The 22,118-nt window shown below is 33.1% G+C and overlaps 2 protein-coding genes across 6 annotated transcripts; both read left to right on the top strand.

The window, feature by feature from the left end:
* The first annotated feature begins 8,670 nt into the window (after positions 1–8,670).
* Positions 8,671–11,333, top strand: LOC111905582 (RNA pseudouridine synthase 3, mitochondrial). 4 transcript variants are annotated; one of them, XM_023901275.2, is made up of 9 exons: positions 8,671–8,868; positions 9,353–9,684; positions 9,781–9,939; positions 10,041–10,088; positions 10,172–10,252; positions 10,341–10,448; positions 10,522–10,611; positions 10,701–10,859; positions 10,931–11,333. In XM_023901275.2, exons 2-9 carry the CDS (start codon positions 9,361–9,363, stop codon positions 11,276–11,278), a joined length of 1,317 nt encoding a protein of 438 aa, XP_023757043.1. In that variant the 5' UTR covers positions 8,671–8,868; positions 9,353–9,360; the 3' UTR covers positions 11,279–11,333. The 4 variants fall into 4 exon arrangements, with proteins under 4 accessions (XP_023757043.1, XP_023757042.1, XP_042754158.1 ...); XM_023901274.2 differs by having other exon boundaries at positions 9,349–9,684; XM_042898224.1 differs by lacking the exon at positions 10,522–10,611 and having other exon boundaries at positions 9,349–9,684.
* Positions 11,334–13,280: 1,947 nt separating this feature from the next.
* On the top strand, positions 13,281–16,064 carry LOC111905583 (cyclin-L1-1). 2 transcript variants are annotated; one of them, XM_023901279.3, is made up of 7 exons: positions 13,281–13,489; positions 14,142–14,311; positions 14,425–14,647; positions 14,730–15,173; positions 15,264–15,591; positions 15,689–15,724; positions 15,806–16,064. In XM_023901279.3, exons 2-7 carry the CDS (start codon positions 14,160–14,162, stop codon positions 15,874–15,876), a joined length of 1,254 nt encoding a protein of 417 aa, XP_023757047.1. In that variant the 5' UTR covers positions 13,281–13,489; positions 14,142–14,159; the 3' UTR covers positions 15,877–16,064. The 2 variants fall into 2 exon arrangements, with proteins under 2 accessions (XP_023757047.1, XP_023757046.1); XM_023901278.2 differs by having other exon boundaries at positions 13,282–13,489; positions 15,255–15,591.
* The last annotated feature ends 6,054 nt before the right edge of the window (positions 16,065–22,118 follow it).

Raw genomic sequence — 22,118 nt, 5'->3', positions numbered from 1 at the left:
AGCTGGTTTCTCATCTAGAAGTGCTGCTCGTTGAAGAATATCATGAGCATACTTGGATTGACTAAGAAATAAGCCAGTATCAGTATGGATAACTTCGAGCCCAAGGAAAAAATTAAGGCGTCCAAGATCCTTGATGGCAAATGTATCATGTAATTTGGTAATAAAAGACTGGATGACAGAGTCTTGATTTCCGGTCAAAATTAAATCATCAACATAGATAAGCAGATACAAAATGCACGCGTCCCGTTTGAACACAAACAAAAAGGTATTCGCCTTACTACATACAAACCCAGTAGCGATAAGGAAGGTGCTGAGCCGATGGAACCAGGCCCGCGGAGCCTGTTTAAGCCCATATATAGCTTTGTTAAGACGAAAAATGTGATGAGGAAATAAAGCATTTGAAAAGCCCGGTGGTTGCTCCATATATACGAGCTCATTCAGTTCGCCATTAAGGAAAGCATTATTGACATCAAGTTGGTGAAGTTTCCAGTTGTTAAGAGTAGCCAAAGAGAGCACAATTTAAACAGTGGAGGCTTTAACAACCGGACTGAAAGTGTGAGAGTAATCGTGCCCCGGGACTTGACTGAATCCCTGAGCAACGAGACAAGCTTTGTGTCTTTCAATTGAACCATCAGCATGATATTTAGTGCGGAATAGCCAACGACAACCGACAACGTTCTGATGTTTAGGTCTCGGAACCAACGTCCATGTATTATTTCGGTGAAGGGCATCCATTTCTTGATGCATGGCAGTCATCCAATGTGGGTGTTTGGAAGCATTTTGAAAACCCTTTGGATCTTTGGAAGCAAATAAAGCAGAGAAAAGCCCATGAGAGTTAGTGTGGGCTAAATCAGCCCAATGTTTGGGTTTAAAAATGCCAGCTTTGGCTCTCGTAGTCATCAGATGGCCCACACCAGGGCCAGGGGCATGAGCAGGAGAGGCTGGGGAAGTAGACTCGGATGTAGCAGGCTCGGATGCAGGAGGCTCGGATGCAGCACGCTCGAATGCAGCAGGCTGGGATGCAGCAGGCTCGGATGCAACCGGCTCGGATGCAACAGGTTCAGAAACCACAGGATGGTTGGGGTTAACAGACGAAGGGTTAACCACCGAAGCATGTTGGGCATCATCACATAGACCACATGTAGACAAAGGTGGTGGTTTGACTTGTCTAGAAGAGGATGACGGCGAGGCAACCTGCACAATAGGGAAACAAGAAGAATCGTCTTGAAATTTTGTTAAGATGAGCATGGTCACCGGGGTTTGAGAAGTGTCACCGGTGAAGGGGAAAAGTCGTTCATCAAACTTAACATGTCGGGTAATATAGATGCGAGAGGTGGTAGGTTCAAGACATAGATAGCCTTTATATTGAGAACAATAGTTGAGAAAAATGCATGGGAGGCTTCTAGGAGAGAGTTTGTGGTCGGCATAGTCCCTTAGGTATGGATAAACCCGACAACCAAAAGGTCGAAAGTGATCATAAGTGGGAACACGATTGAAGAGAAGCTCAAATGGAGATTTATTTTGTAACACTGTGGAGGGTAAGCGATTTATGATATAGACTGCAGAACTAAACGCGTGAACCCAATATAACGGAGGAACATACCCATTAAATAACATTGCAAGGCCAGTTTCAACAATATGGCGATGTTTACGTTCCATCCGACCATTTTGTAGGGGGTGTACGGACATGAGATGCGTTGGATCGTACCATTCTCATCAAGCAATATTCGAACATTGTGGTTTAAAAATTCCGTGCCACCATCGCTTTGGAAAACCTTTATTTTACGAGAGAATTGAGTTTGTACAAATTTTAAAAAAACATCCAAGATGGCATGAAAACCCGATTTAGTGCGAAGGGGGTAAAACCACGTAAATCTAGAATAATCATCGACGAACGTTACATAATAACGGTAAGAGTCCACTGAGCATTCGGGGAATGGGCCCCATAAGTCACAATGTATCAAGTCTAACATATGTAAAGCCCGTTTTTCATTATTCTTAAAAGGTAAACGGTGTGCCTTTGCAAGTTGGTAAGAAGAGCACACAACAGGTTTCGGTAACAGAGAGGTAACCAACAAATGGCCCTGTTTATTTAATAGTAAAAGAGTATCAACGGACAGATGTCCCAACCGAGTATGCCAAAGTTCAAACGAAGCTTTCAATTTGGATCTGGTGGATGCAAAAAGGACTTGAGGGTTGGTAGTAAGCACATACAAAACCCGATCACATCGGCCCTGAGCAAGAACCCGTTTCGTTGATCGATCCTGGATATAAAAATGAGGTTGGGAAAATAAAACATCCAAATGATTGTCAACGGTCAATTTGCTAACAGATAACAAATTTTTAAAAAGGTTGGGAACGACCAACATGTCTCGAATCCGTATGTCATTAGAAAAAGAAGTGTGACCAATATGAGAGATAGGAAGAGAAGTACCATTCCTAAAAATGACCTTGTTGTTTCCCGAGTATGGTGTGGGTTGAGTTAACGAGTCAGCGGAAGAGGACATATGATCCGTGGCACCGGAGTCAACATACCAATCTGGACTGGAGGTTGAAACGTGGCATTGGGCATGAAAAGCTTTGGCTAGATCAACATCAGAACCGGGAGCATGAGTGGCAAAAGTGGCAAGACGGGGACATACATTAGCCTAATGCCCGTTTTGGCGGCACAGTTGACAGTGAGGGGGACGGCGCCCACGCCGCCGACCACCACGAAAAGATCTACCACCACGACCCCGGTTGGGGGGTAGAGTCACGAGTTTGTACATTAAATGCCACCGGTGGAGAGACAGTACCATGAATTGACTGAAGAAATAGTTCGTGTCCTTCAGCTTGAGCAAGAAGATCCCGAAAGGGAACGTGGGAGCGAGATGCCTGAATTGCAGTGGAAAAGGTCTCGAACGAGGCACCAAGGCCACATAGAAACCAGTGTAATTTGTCAGAGTCGTCGATAGGGCTACCAATAGCCGATAATTGATCGCATAAAGACCTGAATTTATGCCCAAAATCGGTAACACTAGAGGTACCTTTGGAGATTTTGCGAAGCTGATCACGTAAGTTGTGAACGCGCTCAACAGAAGAGTTATTGTAGGCATTTTCCAAAGCCACCCAGATCTAGCGGGCAGTGACAAGACCAACGACTTCTGAGAAGGCTTCTTCAGATAGTGAAGCGTGGAGAAGAATCATTGCTCTCTGATCGGCAGAGAGCCAAGCCGAATATGTTGGATTTGGTGATGGTTTTCCGTCAGAAAGGATTTCAGCCGCCGGTGCATAGGCGGATCCATCAACGTGGTCAAGAAGGTTCTGATAGGAAAGGAGGGGAAGCAGTTGGTTTTTCCACAACAGGTAATTGGAGGAAGAGAGCCGATTGGTGATGAGGTGTAAAATAGTGCTCATGGGGAGGAGTGTATCAGAAGATGAGGAGGATGCCATTGATCGGCAAAAAAAAAGATAAAGAATCGGGTGGGGAAGAAGAATAGCGGGAGACGGGATCTAGGCGAGTGATACCAGGAGAGAATAACTCTCCTTGCCCAATAAGAAGGAGAGCAACCAATTTATAAAAGAGAAAGTTACAAGAACAACCCTCTAAGAATAAAGGAAATACAGGAAGGTAAAATATCACAATAAATAAAGAGACTTATGATTGTCTAATAATAAGCATTGTTCCTCCACTTTGAATTCCTGTTTCCACCACCACTAATCTCTTTGGTAAAACTTGCTTCCTTTTCCATGATACTCTATAAAATCATTATTTACTACAAAAATCACAAGAGAAAACTTCAACAGGAGAAGATATGAATCCCAATGAAAAAAAGAGAGTCGAAATCAAGTAAATTGGATTTAATTGTTTAGAAATTGAAACACCTGGAGATGTGTATTAAACCCATTTCAACTTTCCAATATGGAGCCCAACTATTTTAGGAAGAAATAAGTAAAAATTAAATTCCAGTAGCCGTCGGGTGGAACGCCGCATGCGCAATTACACGCTTAAGTGACCAGCACCACCGATGCTGAGCTGATTCACTTGTTACAGCACCGACCAACTACTTCATCCATCCCTCAACCACCATCGATTCCTTATGTGAGTGACTGTGATTCCTGCCCTCTAGTGAGGCCGTCACTGACCATCAGCAACAACATCAACACATATGTTGTCTTCAACCTCTTCCTTTGATCTCGCAGTTAGCAATGAAGGGTGAAATCGATGTTTAAGGGGCAGTGGGAAGTGGTGGAAGCGGTGAGAGAAAAATGTGTGCCCGAATTGAGTCAGTGATGGAAGATTCGAGCCGTAGCATCATAGTAGGTTACGCTGACATAATCGGCGGGGAGGAAGCGGCCTCCGACTGGTATTCCTTCCGATGGATTGAACACAACACACACACAAAGTGACCTTTTGCTTCTTTTTTCCTGTATTAATCTTTGATCTGTTATTTGAGTCGATGTAAGAATTTAGGGGAAGGAAAGAGGATTATTTCTACAAACTGACAGGAATTCGAGGACGACTCTCACAGAGCAAGAATACCTGGTTGTTTTACATTGAAGAAGAAGATGAAGCAGTGATTATCGGTGCAAATGGGAGAAGCTTTAAGAAAAATTACACAAATTTGAACCTGATTGGGCCAAAAAGCGGTGAAGAAAGGTAAAGCAACATATGTACACAATCAATAGATATATAGACATAAAATGCCCACTGCAAAGAACAAACATAAAATAGGCAGAAATGAAGGGACAAAACAGTAAATCGGAAAAAGGAATGGATCAAAGATGGCAAAAGACACTAAGTTTACTGTAGCTAAGACCAAGAATTTTAATATATATATATATATATATATATATATATATATATATATATAAAATAAGTATACAACTATTCCAATAAATACATTTTTAATATATATATATATATATATATATATATATATATATATATATATATATATATATATATATATATATTAAAGGCAGAAACTTGTTGTCGAATATATATAAATACTAAATACAAATAAATATATTTTTAAAAACGTATTTAAACATATATGTATAAGAATATTTTTTATATCTTTAAAAAAATATACACTTAAAACCATACTGTTGAATATATATATATATATATATATATATATATATATATATATATATATATATATATATATATATATATATTAAATACAAATAAATATATTTTAAAAAATGTATTTAAAAACATATGTATAAAAATATTTTGTATATCTTTAAAAAAAGTATACACTTAAAACCATATTTAAAAATATATATAATAGAATATTTTTTTAGATTTAAAAACGTAATAATAATAAAAATAAAAATAATTATAAACCCGTGTAATACACGGGTCTGACAACTAGTATTTGAATATGATGATAATCACATATAATTGTATATCTTTAAAAAAGTATACACTTAAAACCATATTTAAAATATATATAATAGAATATTTTTATAGATTTAAAAACGTAATAATAAATAAAAATAAAAATAAAAATAATTATAATAGTTAAAATAATAATCAAAGTAACATTAATAATTAAAATATCAGCATAACACATTATATAATAGAATATTTTTATAGATTTAAAAACGTAATAATAATAAAAATAAAAATAAAAATAATTATAATAGTTAAAATAATAATCAAAGTAATATATCCAAAAAACTAGTTATGAAAGCGATTTTCATGAAGCACTTCGACAGAAACACTATGTCAGATTGTTGACCTTGTATTCCTACTGAGGCATAAACAAAAATAATGAAGACTACGCTTTTTGGAGTGATAACTAATTCAAAAAATAAAAAAAACTACCTTCATTCAAAAAATAATAAAAAAAAACTGCCTTCATACAATACATAGTCATAAGCAATGTAAATATGATAAATGAATTACACTATCAAATTAAAAAAGTCAGTGTTAATGAGTTACCCGATTTTGTATATCCAACAGCAGGTGATTGGGAAGTGGAATGTGGATCACATTTCTGCTTTGAACGATTTTCATGAAGCACTTCAACAGAAACACTATGTCGAGATTGTTGACCTTGTATTCCTACCGAGGCATAAACAAAAATAATGAAGACTATGCTTTTTGGTGTGATAACTAATTCAAAAATTAATAAAAAAAAACTACCTTCATTCTGAATTGGAGTAACAGTTGAAACAGGTTTGAATTTTGACCTTTGAGTCAGAACTCCATGTTTTGCAATGGTTAGTATGGGGGTAATCCTGATAGAATCAGATGCATCTCCATCCATATCTATTATTATTGGGTTTGAGGGATCTTTCTTGAATTTCATAAGTAAATATCTGTTACGAATACGCTCACTTTTCCTGCGCCCTAGTGTAGTTCATACATGATAACAAAAGAATAAGTGTAATCTTACTGTTAACTACCCCCATAAAAATAATGCAAACTGAAATATATGAATAAAACAGAAATAACACACATTTATATGGACTATATGGTGAATAAATGTAGTGCAAACAATTTAACATGTAACATAAAAGCATGAAGTTAGGGTAAATAAGATCAAACGTGATAACAAATACATAAGCCTGATGTTACTGTTAAGTGTTAACTATACCCATAAACATAATGCAAATTGAAACATATTAATAAACACAGAAATAACATACATTTTAAATGGAATCTATGATGAATAAATGTAGTGCAATCACTTTAGCAGGTAGCACATAAGAGTGAAATCAGGGCAAAAAATACCCGTGAACATATTTACCTAATCAAACCATCTACATTGCAAACTCATCTCAATAGATGATTTACATTTGAATTTAACAACATAATGATGCCAATAACAACATTCAACCTTATGCACATCGATTTATATGATTAAAAAAGAAAAAAAAAAGTTAACAATGAACCTATAAGTGAGAAAATAGGTCAAAAATCTTACATAAACCGTTTGACAAAATCGAAAGTAAGATTGCAAACTCATGTAAAACATTAGATATCAATTGAAATTAACAACATAATGATGACAATACCGATTAAATTTATGAAAAATTTTGAATGATGTAAAAGGAACTTACCTCTTGTGCGATTCCCCACTGCATAACCTCCTTCAAAATCGACCTCCATAAGCTTTTATATCGACAGTATTGAACGATAAAACGCAAGTAGTCTTGAAGAATCCCAAATTTGCAGCTTCACATTGGTTGCATATCATCGAATAGCAAAAACTACAGGAATATTGATACGTAATGTGAAACAAACTGATATAGAAGGATCCCCCAATTCTAGCTTAAAGATGCTTGCAAATCATCGGAAAATCAAAAAAGATAACCAACTTGGAACTGTACTGTAACGAATGAAAGGAAAACGAAAGAAAAGGGGTGAATGAAAAAAGACGGATATTTTGAAGATGAATATGGTAGGTACGAATAATTCGGGATGTGTTATCAGTCGAATTAAAAGTAACAAATACAATAATTTAATATTGCATAAATTAAGTTAATAAACGTATTTTAAAATTTTACACTTTAAAGACATTATTTTAAAAAAGTAACAAAAATGGATTGTTCTCGTGTTCTCGATCTTTTACGTGTTCTCAATATAACTTACCTCTCTTTCTTTCTCTCTGTGTGTGTGTGTGTATATATATATATATATATATATATATATATATATATATATATATATATTAAAATTATATTTTATTTTAAATTTTTAATTAATGTTAATTTTAATTGTAGTTTTTAATTTTTATTTCCATGCTAATTAATTTTTTAAAAAATAACAATAAATAAAAGAAATCGATAAATGATATGACAATCCATTAAATTGTATAAAGTTTAATGGAGTGTAGAGTTTAATGGATAAAACTGTATAATGAGTAGAATGTACATATGTCAATCCATTGAATTCATTGGAGATGGTCTTAGCTTATTTGTGGTGAAAATAATTAATAAGCAAGAAGGAAGATACTTATTAAAAATTAGCTTATTTAGTTAACTAGTTGTGAAACCCGTATATTATACGGGTTAATTAAAATATAATGTTAAACATGAGCGATTAAATGAAGAGTTTATTTTGAATTTGAAATATGAAATAAGTGAAAATTATAAAGAAAAAAAAACATGCAAAAAATAAATTAATTAAAATTATCTGTTTAATTGTTAGACCCATGTACTAAACGATTTATTATAATAAAATGTTAAATACAAATGTTTAAAGTGTAAATTTATTTGAAATTGAAATTGAAATTTCAAATTTGAAATTAATAGTTATTATAGTAGGTTTAATTTATGGAAATTAAATTAATGATACAATGGAAATGAATAATGAAGTAATTGACAAGTGGAAAATAAATATATTTCAAAATTATGACAAAATGACATGTGGCCAAATAAATGAGAGAATGACAAGTGACAATAACATTTTCATTTATTAGGATAGATATGACAAAATGACATGTGGCCAAATAAATAAAAGAATGACAAGTGACAATAACATTTTCATTTATTAGGGTAGATATGACAAAATGACATGTGGCCAAATAAATAAGAGAATGACAAGTGACAATAACATTTTCATTTATTAGGGTAGATTTCTAACGCAATAAACTGATTTTTAAGAATTTTATTCAATAACTTAGATTATAACGATAGATATAAACAATAAGCAATAATTTTTTTTTTCGTTAGAGGAGTTAGGGACCCAATTACATGGTTGCCCCCAATCCCCAATAACGAACCCAAGTCCTCGGCACCGTAGCCCTCTTTTTGCTCTCACTCTCTGCGCGTCGCCGCCTCCGGCCTCCGCCTGCTACCGTCGTGCTCCGCCTCTCCTCTCTCTGCAGCTGCTGCTCCAATGTCGCTAGTTCCCCTGCCACTGTGACGGTAAAGTGATTTGATATTTAATGTTATTTTGTGAACTTTTTTGAATGCGTTAATCTATTGTTAAGTTTTGCTATGGGAAAATTGAAATCTAACCGAAGGTTTGTTGAAAAATTTCGAATTTTGGAAGGTATTCTTCTATCGGAATTGATGCATATGTGATCACTTAAGGTTATACATGCTTTATAAGAACAATAACTTAACTTAATATGAGGCACATGTAAATGGAATGCCTCAAGTCCAGATAAAAATTATCTTTCCTTCAAACACTTCTCTTTCCTGTATAACGTGCTTTTATAATCCAAATTGGGATCTTAACTATAAGTTTTCAGGAAAAAGAGACAGATTTGTAATGTTTCTATTGATCTCTTCATAATCTTTCTTGTTATTGTATAAAAATAGTCTAACTATGAAAACTTCTTAAACCTATCGTAATTGGAAGCAATTAGTAAAAAGATGTTGAATTGTAATTACTATATTCAGGCAGTATGTGCAATGATGTGGCTGAAGAGCAGTTTTCATAAAGTGAGGCACTTTTCCAGAGTGTCACCTCCACTACCTGATTGTGTTGTTCGAGTTTCCAACAACATAACTCATTTAGGTCATCCTAAATCTCCCCATAAGCCACGTCAGCTTTTATCATTGCCTCCACTGCCACCTCATCCTCTACCTGGAAAGAATGCTTCTCCTGATTCTCATATCACTGCCATTAGCTGGATGAAATATTACTTTGCTGATGTCACTCCCTCTGTCATCCAATCACATTTCAACAAGGGCCTTGTGAAAATGGAGTGTCATGAAACAAAAAGCTTAAAAAAGGTATAAAAATCGGATGCCATTTAAGATTTTAGTCTTACATAGCATAATATAATATAACATGGTGATGAATTTGTTTTAGTTTGATTTAACAAACAGATTAAACATAATGAGGTGATGAAAATGGGTTCTACACTTCATGTGGCTGTATCTGTTGCTGAATCAAGAATCTCAAAGAGATTCGATACAATTCCAACTGCATCTTTATCTCCAAATGCAGATGAAATTCAATATTTGCAAAGACTTGTTTTGTACAAGGCATGTCTTTCTTTATTTCTCTAAACCCTAAAAAAGATAAATACATTTTTTTTTTCATTCTGTATGTTTAGTTCATTGATGACATGATAATAAAACTTTAGGATTCTGCTCTACTTGTTTTGAATAAGCCACCAAAGGTGCCTTTAAAGGTTAGTTCATAATGAACTTCATTAGGTCAGATTTTATCTTTTATTTTTCTTTAATTATATTTGTATACATAATTATGTTATAGGGGAATCTTGCTGTTCATAATAGCATGGATGCACTTGCAGCTGCAGCATTATGTTATGATTATGATGAAGGCCCTAAACTGGTAATCAATCTTATCTCTTGCATAAACATATAAGGGATTGTGGCATTTTTGTAAATATGTGGTCATTGTATTGTATTTATGTAAATAGGTTCATCGTCTTGATAGAGAAAGCAGTGGGATTCTTCTAATGGGAAGAACAAAAGAGACCATATCTTATCTTCATTCTTTGTTTAGTGAAACAAAACCATCACTTAAGGTATATTATAAATTCTAATATTTTATATCCACTTTTTTTTTTAAAACTATAAAAATCCATGAACAACTTTTAGGCATTGAATGATACGTTTCAAAGATATTGGGCACTGGTGATAGGTACCCCAAAGCAAAATCAGGGCATAATCCATGCCCCTCTCACAAAGGTTTTTTTTTTTTTTTTTTTTTTTTTTTTTTTTGGTGTCGTAATTATGACAAAAAAAGAAGTGAGGGGCATTTTTGTAATTGGTTACAGGTGGTGCTTAATGGTGGAAAAGCGGAGAGGGTAATGTTGGGATATGGTTGTAATCTAGAAACTTCCCAAGAGGCCGTAACAGAGTATCGTGTACTGGGCCCTACAATAAATGGTTGTTCGTGGCTCGAGTTGAGACCACTCACAAACCATAAGCATCAGGTATATAATTTCTTTTTGATTTAAAAAAGAAATATAATGGAAAAATAAATATAAATAAGGGTGGTGATCAGATGCGAGTGCATTGTGCGGAAGCTTTGGGGACACCAATTGTGGGGGACTACAAGTACGGATGGTTTGTGCACAGCAAATGGAAGCAAATGCCAAGGCCCGATTATGAGCCCACAACTGGTGAGCCTTACAAGATGAGAAGGCCCGATGGGTTGGATGTTCAGAAAGGAAGTGTATTGTCCAAAGTACCCTTGCTACATTTGCATTGTAGGGAGCTTGTTATTCCTAATGTTGCCAAGCGTCTTGAGGGTAAAAATGTAAAATCCAAGCCGGATGTTCTTCGGTTTGTCGCACCCATGCCTTCTCATATGAAGATTAGTTGGAATTTAATGTCGTCTTATTTGGTTTGACTTTGACTTTTGTACATGTTTTAATGTTTTATATAAAAATATATTATTATGTTAATAGTTTTAACTTTTAAATTAAGTTTTTAAATTAAGTAATTGAGGATTGTTTCATATTTGTTTTCTTTCCTTGAAAATACTCAAAGGGGGTGTTTGGTTTGAGGTATTTGAAATTTTTAACACTATACATTGTTCTCCTAACCTTATTGTGTGTGTAAAATGTAAATTGTAATATATATTTATAGTTTTATATACATAACTTTATTCAACTCATCTGATCTACTAGACATATTTGTAATGGTATCTGATATTAGCACAGGGGATATGTTTAATATTTTATTTTAAATCGCAATCACACTTTTAGGAATGGTAATCAAATTGGCAGAAATCACAAACAATCGCACCGTAAAAAATCGCGTTCAAAATGTCAAAAATCGCAAAAACAGTCAAAATGTCAATGTGTTTGGTATCACAATCACACTTAACTTTTCATCACAACCATACTTTAGAAGTCACAATCAAACTTTTACAAATCGTAGTCTAAATGCAATATTATTCATCACAATTAAAATTACTGTCTAATGTATATGTGACAAACTTATATGTTTAGTTATTATTTTTAACTATGGACGTGTTCAACACAAAGCGTTTGGAAGCTTTTAGCTTTTAGCTTCTAGTGTTTAACAAAAGAATTCGTTTTGAACAAAAATCCTTGTTTGATAATACAAACTTCTAGTGTTTAGGTTAAACAAAAATGTTCCAAATCTAAAAGCTACCTCATGTAGTGTTTAACCTAGAATTAGGCTCGGTCCTAACATTGCAGAGGCCTTGTGCAATTCGAAGCGAGATCCCACAACACATTTATTGTAAGATATTTTTAAGTAAATTTGCTGCTGTTAAATTAAACATCTCTTAAATTCATTACCATAATATCATGTCTTCACTCATTAGTACGTTTCTATAAAAATATATTAAAAAGTCAGCGTATTACTATTTTCTAGACTTCGACTTTCTATCATTTTAGAAACAAATTTATTTATTACACTTTTGATAATCAATATTTTCAAAAACACTCATTCTTAATTAAAATAAAAGAGCATTTAATCTCTCTTTAGACATGATCGAAAACAAATAAGATTTTAAAAGCTTATTGTTGCTGATGCAATTGTAATAGGAATAATCAACAATATTCTGTATGCAGAAAAGAAAACAAGGTAAATGTTTACCATTTTTAAGAAATTTACTATTATATTTGTTGTATTGTTTTCAACTGGTAAATATTTTTGCTACAATTCCAATTCATTGAACAGATCATCAACGTCAATGTCTGAAATATAGTCATTTTGCAATCTGTTTTCAAGATTTTTTACAACTTGCCTTTAGCTCACTGATATTCAGTGACTTTAACTTTAAGAAACCAAAAGTATTTCATATTGTTTGTATTATTCATTCATTCACTCAATTTAACCAATAGTTTGATGAAATATGTATACAAAATATTGAAACATATTTGCATTTTTTTTGAATATAGATAATTTCATTAAATTATTAGTAGATTTTAGAATTTTTATTATTAGATTTTTTATTTATTTTTTTAAATTTTCTTTGATTCTTTTTCATAATTCAAATGAATTCAAGATTGCAACCAATTACTAAAATATGCATATAAGAAACCAACTAATGAGAACTCATAAAAATATATTTTACAAATATACTAACACTATAACAATATATATTTTCTAAAATTTGGAGCCCTTATGCCACTACCTACCATACCACCACACGACTTTATTATTATTATTTTTAAATTAATTTGCTATAAAAATTTACTGAAATTAACTAAAAACATAGCCGGACGATTGCTTTATTTATTTTTGAGAATTCATACACAATAAATTTTTTTCATACACAACAATTTATATGTTAAAATATTATATTCTACAAACCCTTAAAAAATAAATTATTATGTATCGATAAAAATTGTTGTGTTTGTTTTATTTTTTTCCACCTTCTTTGAGCTATGTTGGATCCTCCCTTAAAGAAACCAACAGACCTTCCCAAGCCCATCTGAATAATAAACGTAAGCCTCATTACCGTAGTCCTCTGTCCTCTCACTCTCTGCGCGTCGCAGCTTCCGGCTCCGGCCTCCGCCCCTTTTCCGTCGTGTTCTGTCACTCCTCCCTGCTCCACCACCGCTAGCCCCCTGCCACTGCAACGGTAAACTGATTTCAATTTTGTGATTTTTCGTATAAATATGCTAATCTATTATCGTTTGTTGCTTTTAAATTCTAATAAATAGTTATTTGTTAATTATTAGGGTTTGTTAATTGGGTGAATTTTAGTTTTAGGGTTTGTTGAAATTCGATCGCTAGTTGTTAGCTTTTCTACTTAATATTTTTTCTAGGGTTTGTTGAAAATCGAAGTTCTATTTTTGGGAAAATTTAAAATTAACCGATGTTTGTTGAAAAAATTAAATTTTTGAGAAGGTACGCTTCTATTGGAATTGATGATGCATATATGATCACTAAAGGTTATACATTCTTTATAAGAACAATAGCTTAATAGTAGGCGCGAGATTAAATTGATTTAAAGAATTATTGTACATGTAAATGGAATGCGTCAAGTCCAGATAAAAATTGTCTTTCCTTTATCATCTGCTTATAATTACAATCCAAATTGAAATCTTAAACCATATGTTATCTGGCGAAAAATACCAATTTGTAATGTTTCTCTTGATCTTGAAATTTGGCATAGTTGTTTGCACTTGTCCTACTAAGACAAGTTTGTAATCTTTTCTCAAATCTCTTAATATGCTTCCATGTTTTGTCAATGCTACTGATATTCTACACTGATTTATTCTTTGTTACAGTGTTATTCCCTATCAACCATGATTTACACAGCTATCGATACATTCTATCTAACTGATGAACAGCTTGAGAACACACCTTCTAGAAAAGATGGAATAGATGAAGCCACTGAAACAACACTTAGAATATACGGATGTGATCTTATCCAAGAAAGTGGCATTTTACTCAAGGTGTATCCTTTTTTGTGTTTCTTATGGAATACTATTCAAAATTTATGCTTCTTGATGAGTTGTTACTTTACAATTTGATCATATTTAAAGATCCTTAACTACATATATCACACAGACCACAACAAGTAATGGCCACAGGTCAAGTTCTATTTCATCGCTTCTACTGCAAGAAATCTTTTGTTCGATTCAATGTGAAGAGAATTGCTGCAAGTTGTGTTTGGCTTGCTTCAAAACTAGAGGAAAACCCTAGAAGAGCAAGACATGTCCTCAATGTTTTTCATAGAATGGAATGTAGAAGAGAGAATCTACCTATAGAACATTTAGATGCATTCTCAAAGGTATTTAATTTTATTTAGTTTATAAGCACTTTTTGTGTATGCTTATGTTGTTGACACTTGTGTACATATCACATGTGTACAGAAATATACAGAATTGAAGATGGATTTGATTCGATCTGAAAGACATTTGTTAAAGGAAATGGCTTTCATTTGTCATGTGGAACACCCTCATAAATTCATCTCAAATTACCTTGCTACCCTTGAAACACCCCCTGAGTTGACACAAGAAGCTTGGAATCTTGCAAATGATAGCTTGAGAACAACTTTATGTGTTCGATTCAAGAGTGCAGTGGTGGCATGTGGTGTTGTATATGCTGCTGCTAGAAGATTCCATGTCCCCCTCCCTGAAAATCCTCCATGGTGGAAAGCTTTTGATGCTGATAAATCAGGTATAGATGAAGTTTGTAGAGTTTTAGCTCATTTATACACTCTACCAAAAGCACAATATATACCTGTATGCAAAGAAGGAGGCTCATTCACTGTGTCTAATCGCTCTTGGGATTCCCCCTCCCAACCCCTTCCTAAGGTCCTCTCTCAAAACTACGTAGTTTTGATCCTTATTTTTTTTTTCTAGGTTTTGTTTTGATTTATGGTTTTTGTGGTGTAGGAATCACAGGTGATTGATGATGCTAATATAAACAAGGCGTCTGCGGTGTCGGTGTCGATGTCTCCGGCATGTGTGATTCCGGAGTCGAAAGGCGGAATTGGAAAGGTGAAAGATTCAACAAAGAGTGATGATGTTGATGAGAAAGTTGAGATTCAGAGTGTTGTTCCGATTCCGGTTGAGGGGGAATCTGTTTCCAAAAGCAAAGAAAGGGAAAGGGAAAGGGAGAGATATAAAAGAGGGAGGGATTCGGAAAGGGAAAGGGAAAGGGAAAGGGATGATAGAGAAAAAGTCAAAGATAGGAGTCATCGGTCAAAGGATAGAGGAGGAAAGGATTCAGGTTTAGTTTGCTTATTCCATTCCTTCATCCATTCCATTCCATTCCAATCAAATAAGCTTTATCTATTTTTTTAATTCCACTCTTTTTCAACACACAGGACATGGTGAAAAACCAAAACATCATTCTTCACGAGGTACATAACTGAAAAAAAAAATCTTTTTAATTTCCCTTTTAATAATATTATGTGTCGAATTTACAATTATGCCCTTTACAGATCGGGACTATCACGGCTCGACATATTCCTCAAGGGAGAAGGACCGACATAGACATCATTCGTATGGTTAATATTTGCTAAAAAGTTGTCCATGTTCATATCTCTTAATCAAGTTTGTGAGGTTTATTGACATTTTTACCCTTAATAGTTAATTTAAAAACATCTTTCAATTTTTTTTTTGATATGTAGGGATGTTGTAATTTTGCTATATCTCAGAAGTTTCATTCTAACTTTATAAAAGGACTATTGTGTTTAATTATATCTTCTTGACAAATCGTGATTTAAAATGTGAAAAAATATATCTTCATAGCTTAACATGTTGAATCATAGTGAATTATATAAGGAAATTATAGTCAACGATGATGAATAGGATTGTCACTAATTTAGTTTAGTATAATAAAAAGATCAAGAGTTGAAGTGGAAGTGAGCAAACTGTTATGATTACCCTGAAATGATTATTAGATAACGTTAAGATTTGCCATAAAGGATAATATAATTAATTATTTACTAGTATCAGTTTATTGATACTACTCAAGTATGTGTGCATGAGTTTTGAGATAACTTGTTGATTTCATTTATATATTAAAGGAAAGAACTCTATGAAGTTAATGCTGTCGTTTATTATGGTTAACGGCTTAATAATGACTAGAATTATCATTGGTTGAAGTTTTGAAAACAATAACTTTATTCTTGTTTTTTGAAGGGTCGAGTTAATATTAAGGTATCAAGAAGTTTGAAAACGAAAATAATTACAAACAGGAATTTGTTATGGACTAGTTTTGCAAATAACCAACTTAATTGACTTCAAATATAAATATATATATAATTTATTCTTAAACTAAAATTTAATTCCATTTATGTTTACAACGGACATAATTTCATTTATGTTTATAACAAGACTTTAACTTTTAACCTTAAAAATATGAAAGGCATTAGTTGATAGTGCCGTGCTAGAAACTATTTGGTCAAGTCGGCTAAATAATGTGAAAAAAAAAGAGAACGTGTTAGATAGTCTTCAAGTGTGAGTCATATTATGGTAACTAGTTTATAACCCGTAGGAACTATGGCTATAAAATTAATTAAACTTTTATAGTATAAACTCAAAGTTATTAATCAATTATTTTGAATAAATTATCAATTAAGAAATTTTTTTAGTTATATAAAATTATAATCATTGATTTAAATAAATATGTGAAATTATATCATTTTATAATTTGTATTAATTTTATTTTATTGTTATTAATTTAATGTAGATAGAATAAGAAATTTAAAATTTAAAATGAAAAATCAATAGGTTGACAAGTGACAAGTGTTAAATAGGAGACATAATAGGGTGACACATGGCAAAAAAAAATAAAATATGCATTAATTAGGAGGTCTAATAAGGTGACACATGTAAAAAGATAATAAAATTATTCTTTTATTAGAATAGGGATTAAGTCATTCCACATCAATATCTTTCTTACCCAAATTTGCTATTGTAGAGATATAGAGGTGGTTTTTTGGATTTTAATAACGAAAATTTATTTTTTAATAAAAATGTTTATTAGCTTGTTCAGTTTTATTTTTAAAAATATTTAGATTATCTAACATATAACATAGTAGCAAAACTTTATAAGCTAATAAACATTTTTTTTTGAAATGTTTGGCAAAAGCACTATATATGTAAAATGACAATAAAAAGAAAATAAAAAAAAGAAAACATGATTTTATATATATATATATATATATATATATATATATATATATATATATATATATATATATATATATATATATATATAACACTTTTATCTTTAATCATTTATAATATTTTTTTTAGAAAAAAATTTACATACATAACCTTAATTTTTTTATTTTATAATTTCAATAATTATTTATATAATCTTCTTATAATTTTATTAATTTCTCTAATAGATCATATATAATAATCTTATTTACAAAGTCTTTATCTATATCTGTGAATTAGTAAATGTCACAAGCTTACGCCAACATTGTAAAAGAATACAATATCTAAAATAGTAATATTATATTTATTCTGTCGTTTTACTGTCGAACTGATGTAACTATGGTCTTTTTTACAGACAGAAAACATAGTAATATCACATGTAGCAGGTTAAAATTAAGGACGTTATTGTCATTTCATTTTTAAAAAGCTATATGCCCTTTCAACAGGTTACACGAGAATGACTTTTCAAAAATTTCTTATTAGAGGCGGCAAAAGGGACTTCAAATAATCAAATTTGAAGGGGGGGGGGGGGGGGGGTTAAGAATTTAAGTTTAAATATGAGTTTGGGAAAATGATCATGAGAGCCAAGATTAAGAAAATGTTATACCTGAATGATGCGTCGGATTATCTTAATGATGGATTATGTTGAATAATTGGATGATTATGTGGATACTTTGGATAGAACTCTGCTATTCAGAAATAGACAAACTATTTCAACAGAGGAAAAACTTTGAGATTCAACTCAAGTCTTAAACACTCAAATATCTCTTGTTTATTTTTTATGGGTAAAGGCCCTATTTATAGGCTCGAAAGAGCCGATTACAATTATTGTTGCAATCGTATGATTGCAATACGACAAACATATATTTATATTTTAGACCCTTAGACTATGGAGGGTCTTACACTTTATGTTACATCCTACCGACACTACTTTATGTCATATTCTACAGACAAATACAAACAATAATTATACAACGACAAATAACAAATAATAATCCAGATACTTTGGATAGAACTATGCTATTCAGAAATAAACAAACTATTTCAACAAAGAAAGAACTTTGAGATTCAACTCAAGTCTTAAACACTCAAATAACTCTTGTTTATTTCTTATGGGCAAAGACCCTATTTATAGGCTCGAAAGAGCCGGTTACAATTATTGTTGCAATAGTATGATTGCAATACAACAAACATATATTTACATTTTAGACCCCTAGACTATGGAGGGTCTTACACTTTATGTTACATCCTACCGACACTACTTTATGTCATATTCTACAGACAAATACAAACAATAATTATACAACGAAAAATAACAAATAATAATCCCTTCCACATTGAAAGGACGAGTGTCTTTAATAATGTCTTCAATAATAATGACTTTATACGTTATTGCTTGCATCATTCCTCCCGCCACCAAAAGGACATATATTTCTGAACGATGTGTGATTTAGTCATTGCTGACGTTAGTCTTCCATGAAAGGTGTTTCTTCGATATTTTCTTTACAGTGACTACAATTATGTCGTGGTGCATGCATGATGTGTTTACAAAGTTGTTTCTTGAGATCAGCGGGTAATTCAGCTAGATGATGAGAACGTTTTTCGAACGGTTGTTTGAAAGTTTCATTTGCTTTTAATGCTTCTGGAGTGATTTCACTATCTGTTAGAGAATAGATAACGAAAGTTTTACTGGCATAACTCACTCTGACTCTTGATTTTTGATCTTTTCCGTTGCCTATGCGAGATGATGCTAAATAGACACCGGCAAGTGCAAAAACTAGATGATCTTGTGTTGGTATTTCATGGGTTAGGTCATCTTTTGTAGGTTTCGAACCATTGTTGATTCCCATGTTTGCGAAGGTAATGCTTGGGACAAGTATTTGTGAGTCTTCATCAAAGATTGGATAACTAGAATGCATTTTTATGAATACTCCTCGTTCCTGTTTGGCAAAGCGTGTCTTATAATTTCTTATTATGGTTTGTACATATGATGGAAATTTGCTGATGCAGTGGAGATTGGTTCCTTCTAAGTAGATGGTATCAATAAATCCATGAATAAAATAATCCCATAAAGTCATAGGATCGGATAAATCGGCTAGGAAGATTGCTTTGGGGCTTGGGCGCCTGGCTACTGGGTAGAAACCCATTAAATAATTATCTTCTGTGTATGAAACGAGGCTATCCCATAGTTTAGCAAAATTTTGGGTAGTTGGTTTTTTCATGGCTTCTTTTTCTTTGGTTGATGGAATGGCTTCAAGGGCGATTTTGACATGTAGTTGATTAAGAGATTTTGGGATGGATACAGGTTTTTGTGTGGTGGAAATAGATATGGGTTTTTGTGGTGCAAGAAGGACTGTTTTTGAACATTCGACATTATCTCTTATTACTGCTTTGTATGCTTCGTTGTAAGCAGATTCTGCTTCATTTTTTGTTTTGTAGCTTTTATGAATTGGCGATTCCCCAATCGTCGTAGATTCCTTTATTTTCTCCGTTGAATATCACATACCATTTCTTTATGTTTTTATGATCTTGAAGTGGTGGATACTTCTCTGGATTGGATGTGAGGGGTTGTTTTTCTATTTTAGGTATTGTATGTGGTGGACTATTGTCGGATGATATTTCTTGAATTTCTTCATTTGGTTGCTTTGTTGTTGAGTTGCTAGCTGCTTCTTCTTTGGGTGATGAATAGGCTGATAAAACTTGTAATGTTTGTTTTAGCTGTTCTTCTTCACGATTGACTACTTCGAGTTCTCGATTGACTACTTCAAGTTGTTTCATTAGTGATTAAACTTTGTGATTACGATTTAAGTTTATGTTTCACGTACTTCTGGTTCGAAAGGGAAGAGCCCAACCTGATCGTAACACATCCACTTATGTTTCCGTAAATTTTATGATTTTGGGATTTGTACTCTGATAACTATTTTTGCACTGGCATACTTTGATGGTTGTTTGAGATATTTGATGAATTTTGGTTGATTTAAAAATGAAATTTTTAGTTATAACTTTGGGGATGTTACAAGTTGGTATCAGAGCCTTGGTTTGAGGGATTCATAACATCTTCAGGAGTGTCTGAACTCAAACTGACGATTTGATAAGTTTTTCAAAAAAAAAAGATTTTAAAAAAGGGTTACTAGTAAAAAGAAGGGGTGTGATGTATGAAATCAGTCAGGCCCAAGTAAGTGTTCCCAAAATACCCATACACGTTTATTGATTTAGTATATGAATAACATGCCAGATTAGGGCTAAGGATCTACTCAAGATTTGTATGAGATGAGAGATGCCTTATATGCTTACCGTATGAGCCCCTAGAACTACATGCCAGTATAGACTACTGTTGATATGTTAGGATGGTCTATTAGGGCAATGCTTTGGTTATAACTTGATGCTCAAATGCTGCTTTCTTTGTGCTTTTAGGAACCACTACTAGTACTAGCTGACTACCAAGCGAATACACTAGGTTACATGATGCAGAAACTAGATATTTTAGAAGGTTAGGTTTAGCTCTATTGCGCAACTCTTTTTTTAGTCCAACCGTTGTAGTGTGAGACCTTACATTCAAAGAATTATATAGTGTCTGTGGTATGTAATTATATTCGTAGGGTAGTTAGCAGGTGTTAGTGGGGGTTTCTTTTGCAGTTGATGGCAGAGAGTGGTGGGAAGGGGATCCTAGGAGAATCTAGGAAGCATGTTAGTATTAGTAGATGCGTGGGTCATAGGGGTTATGGAATGTTGGCGTCACTTAGGGGAATCAGGATGACTTTTGAGGAAAGTATAGATAAGTGTGGAAGGTATTATTGGGCCCGTACTACTGGAAGTAGAGGATCCGTACTCGAGAAAAGGGAGTCATGAAGATACTAAATGTCACACCCCAAAACCGATAATGGCGGAAAACGTTTCGGGGTGGAGGACGTCATGTACAGTATCATCACAATTGCATAATAGTAAACAAGAAACATACAACCATTGCATTACATAGTGAGTTTAATTACAAATGTGTTTTGTAATGTTCAACAAACACCAAAAGTAAATCAAAAGTAAGAGATGGATCTTGTATGCTCCACCTTCTCCAAAAAGCTGCACCTGTAACTGTCTATCTTTGACCTGAGGATACAAGTTATTTTGAAAACGAATATCAGCATAAAGCTGGTGAGTTCATAAGAGTTTAGTGTGAGTTTTTGTATAAAAAGCATTAGAACCGATAGTATGAAAAGCTGCGTTTTACATTCATAAGTAGTAGAAAAACCTAGAAAATCCTATATTTTCCAGAAATACATTGTAAGTGAAAACCTTTAAGAAACATGAAATTTTCATCTTTGAAATCCATTTATTGTAAAAGTATAATATTAAATCTCCAACAAGTAATGCAATATGATAGTTTATGCCTGAAGTCAATAATAATGGTGCAAACTTACTTTAGTGTTAGATTTTTGATTACTTCGGGATATTAACTTAACTTTTAGTTTAGTATTTTAGTGTGGTTATAGTGTATTTCTTGTATGTTACCGATAGTGTGAGAATTTGAGGACCCCATGACCTTCCCGGTCATGCACAGTGTAGTGAAGTAGTGGCATCCCTGGACCTGTG

This window comes from Lactuca sativa, chromosome 9, assembly GCF_002870075.4.
Source record: "Lactuca sativa cultivar Salinas chromosome 9, Lsat_Salinas_v11, whole genome shotgun sequence".
Classification (NCBI taxonomy): Eukaryota; Viridiplantae; Streptophyta; class Magnoliopsida; order Asterales; family Asteraceae; genus Lactuca; species Lactuca sativa.
This window is presented reverse-complemented; position numbering and strand designations above follow the sequence as displayed.

Bases quoted from the DNA above. Each gene is read 5' to 3' on its own strand.
- LOC111905582 (XM_023901275.2), top strand. From the start codon at position 9,361: ATGATGTGGCTGAAGAGCAGTTTTCATAAAGTGAGGCACTTTTCCAGA. The intron at 9,685-9,780 runs GTATAAAAATCG...TTTAACAAACAG, and splicing joins AAACAAAAAGCTTAAAAAAG to ATTAAACATAATGAGGTGAT. The intron at 10,612-10,700 runs GTTTTTTTTTTT...AATTGGTTACAG, and splicing joins TCCATGCCCCTCTCACAAAG to GTGGTGCTTAATGGTGGAAA.
- LOC111905583 (XM_023901278.2), top strand. From the start codon at position 14,160: ATGATTTACACAGCTATCGATACATTCTATCTAACTGATGAACAGCTT. The intron at 15,592-15,688 runs GTTTAGTTTGCT...TTCAACACACAG, and splicing joins TAGAGGAGGAAAGGATTCAG to GACATGGTGAAAAACCAAAA. The intron at 15,725-15,805 runs GTACATAACTGA...TGCCCTTTACAG, and splicing joins AAAACATCATTCTTCACGAG to ATCGGGACTATCACGGCTCG.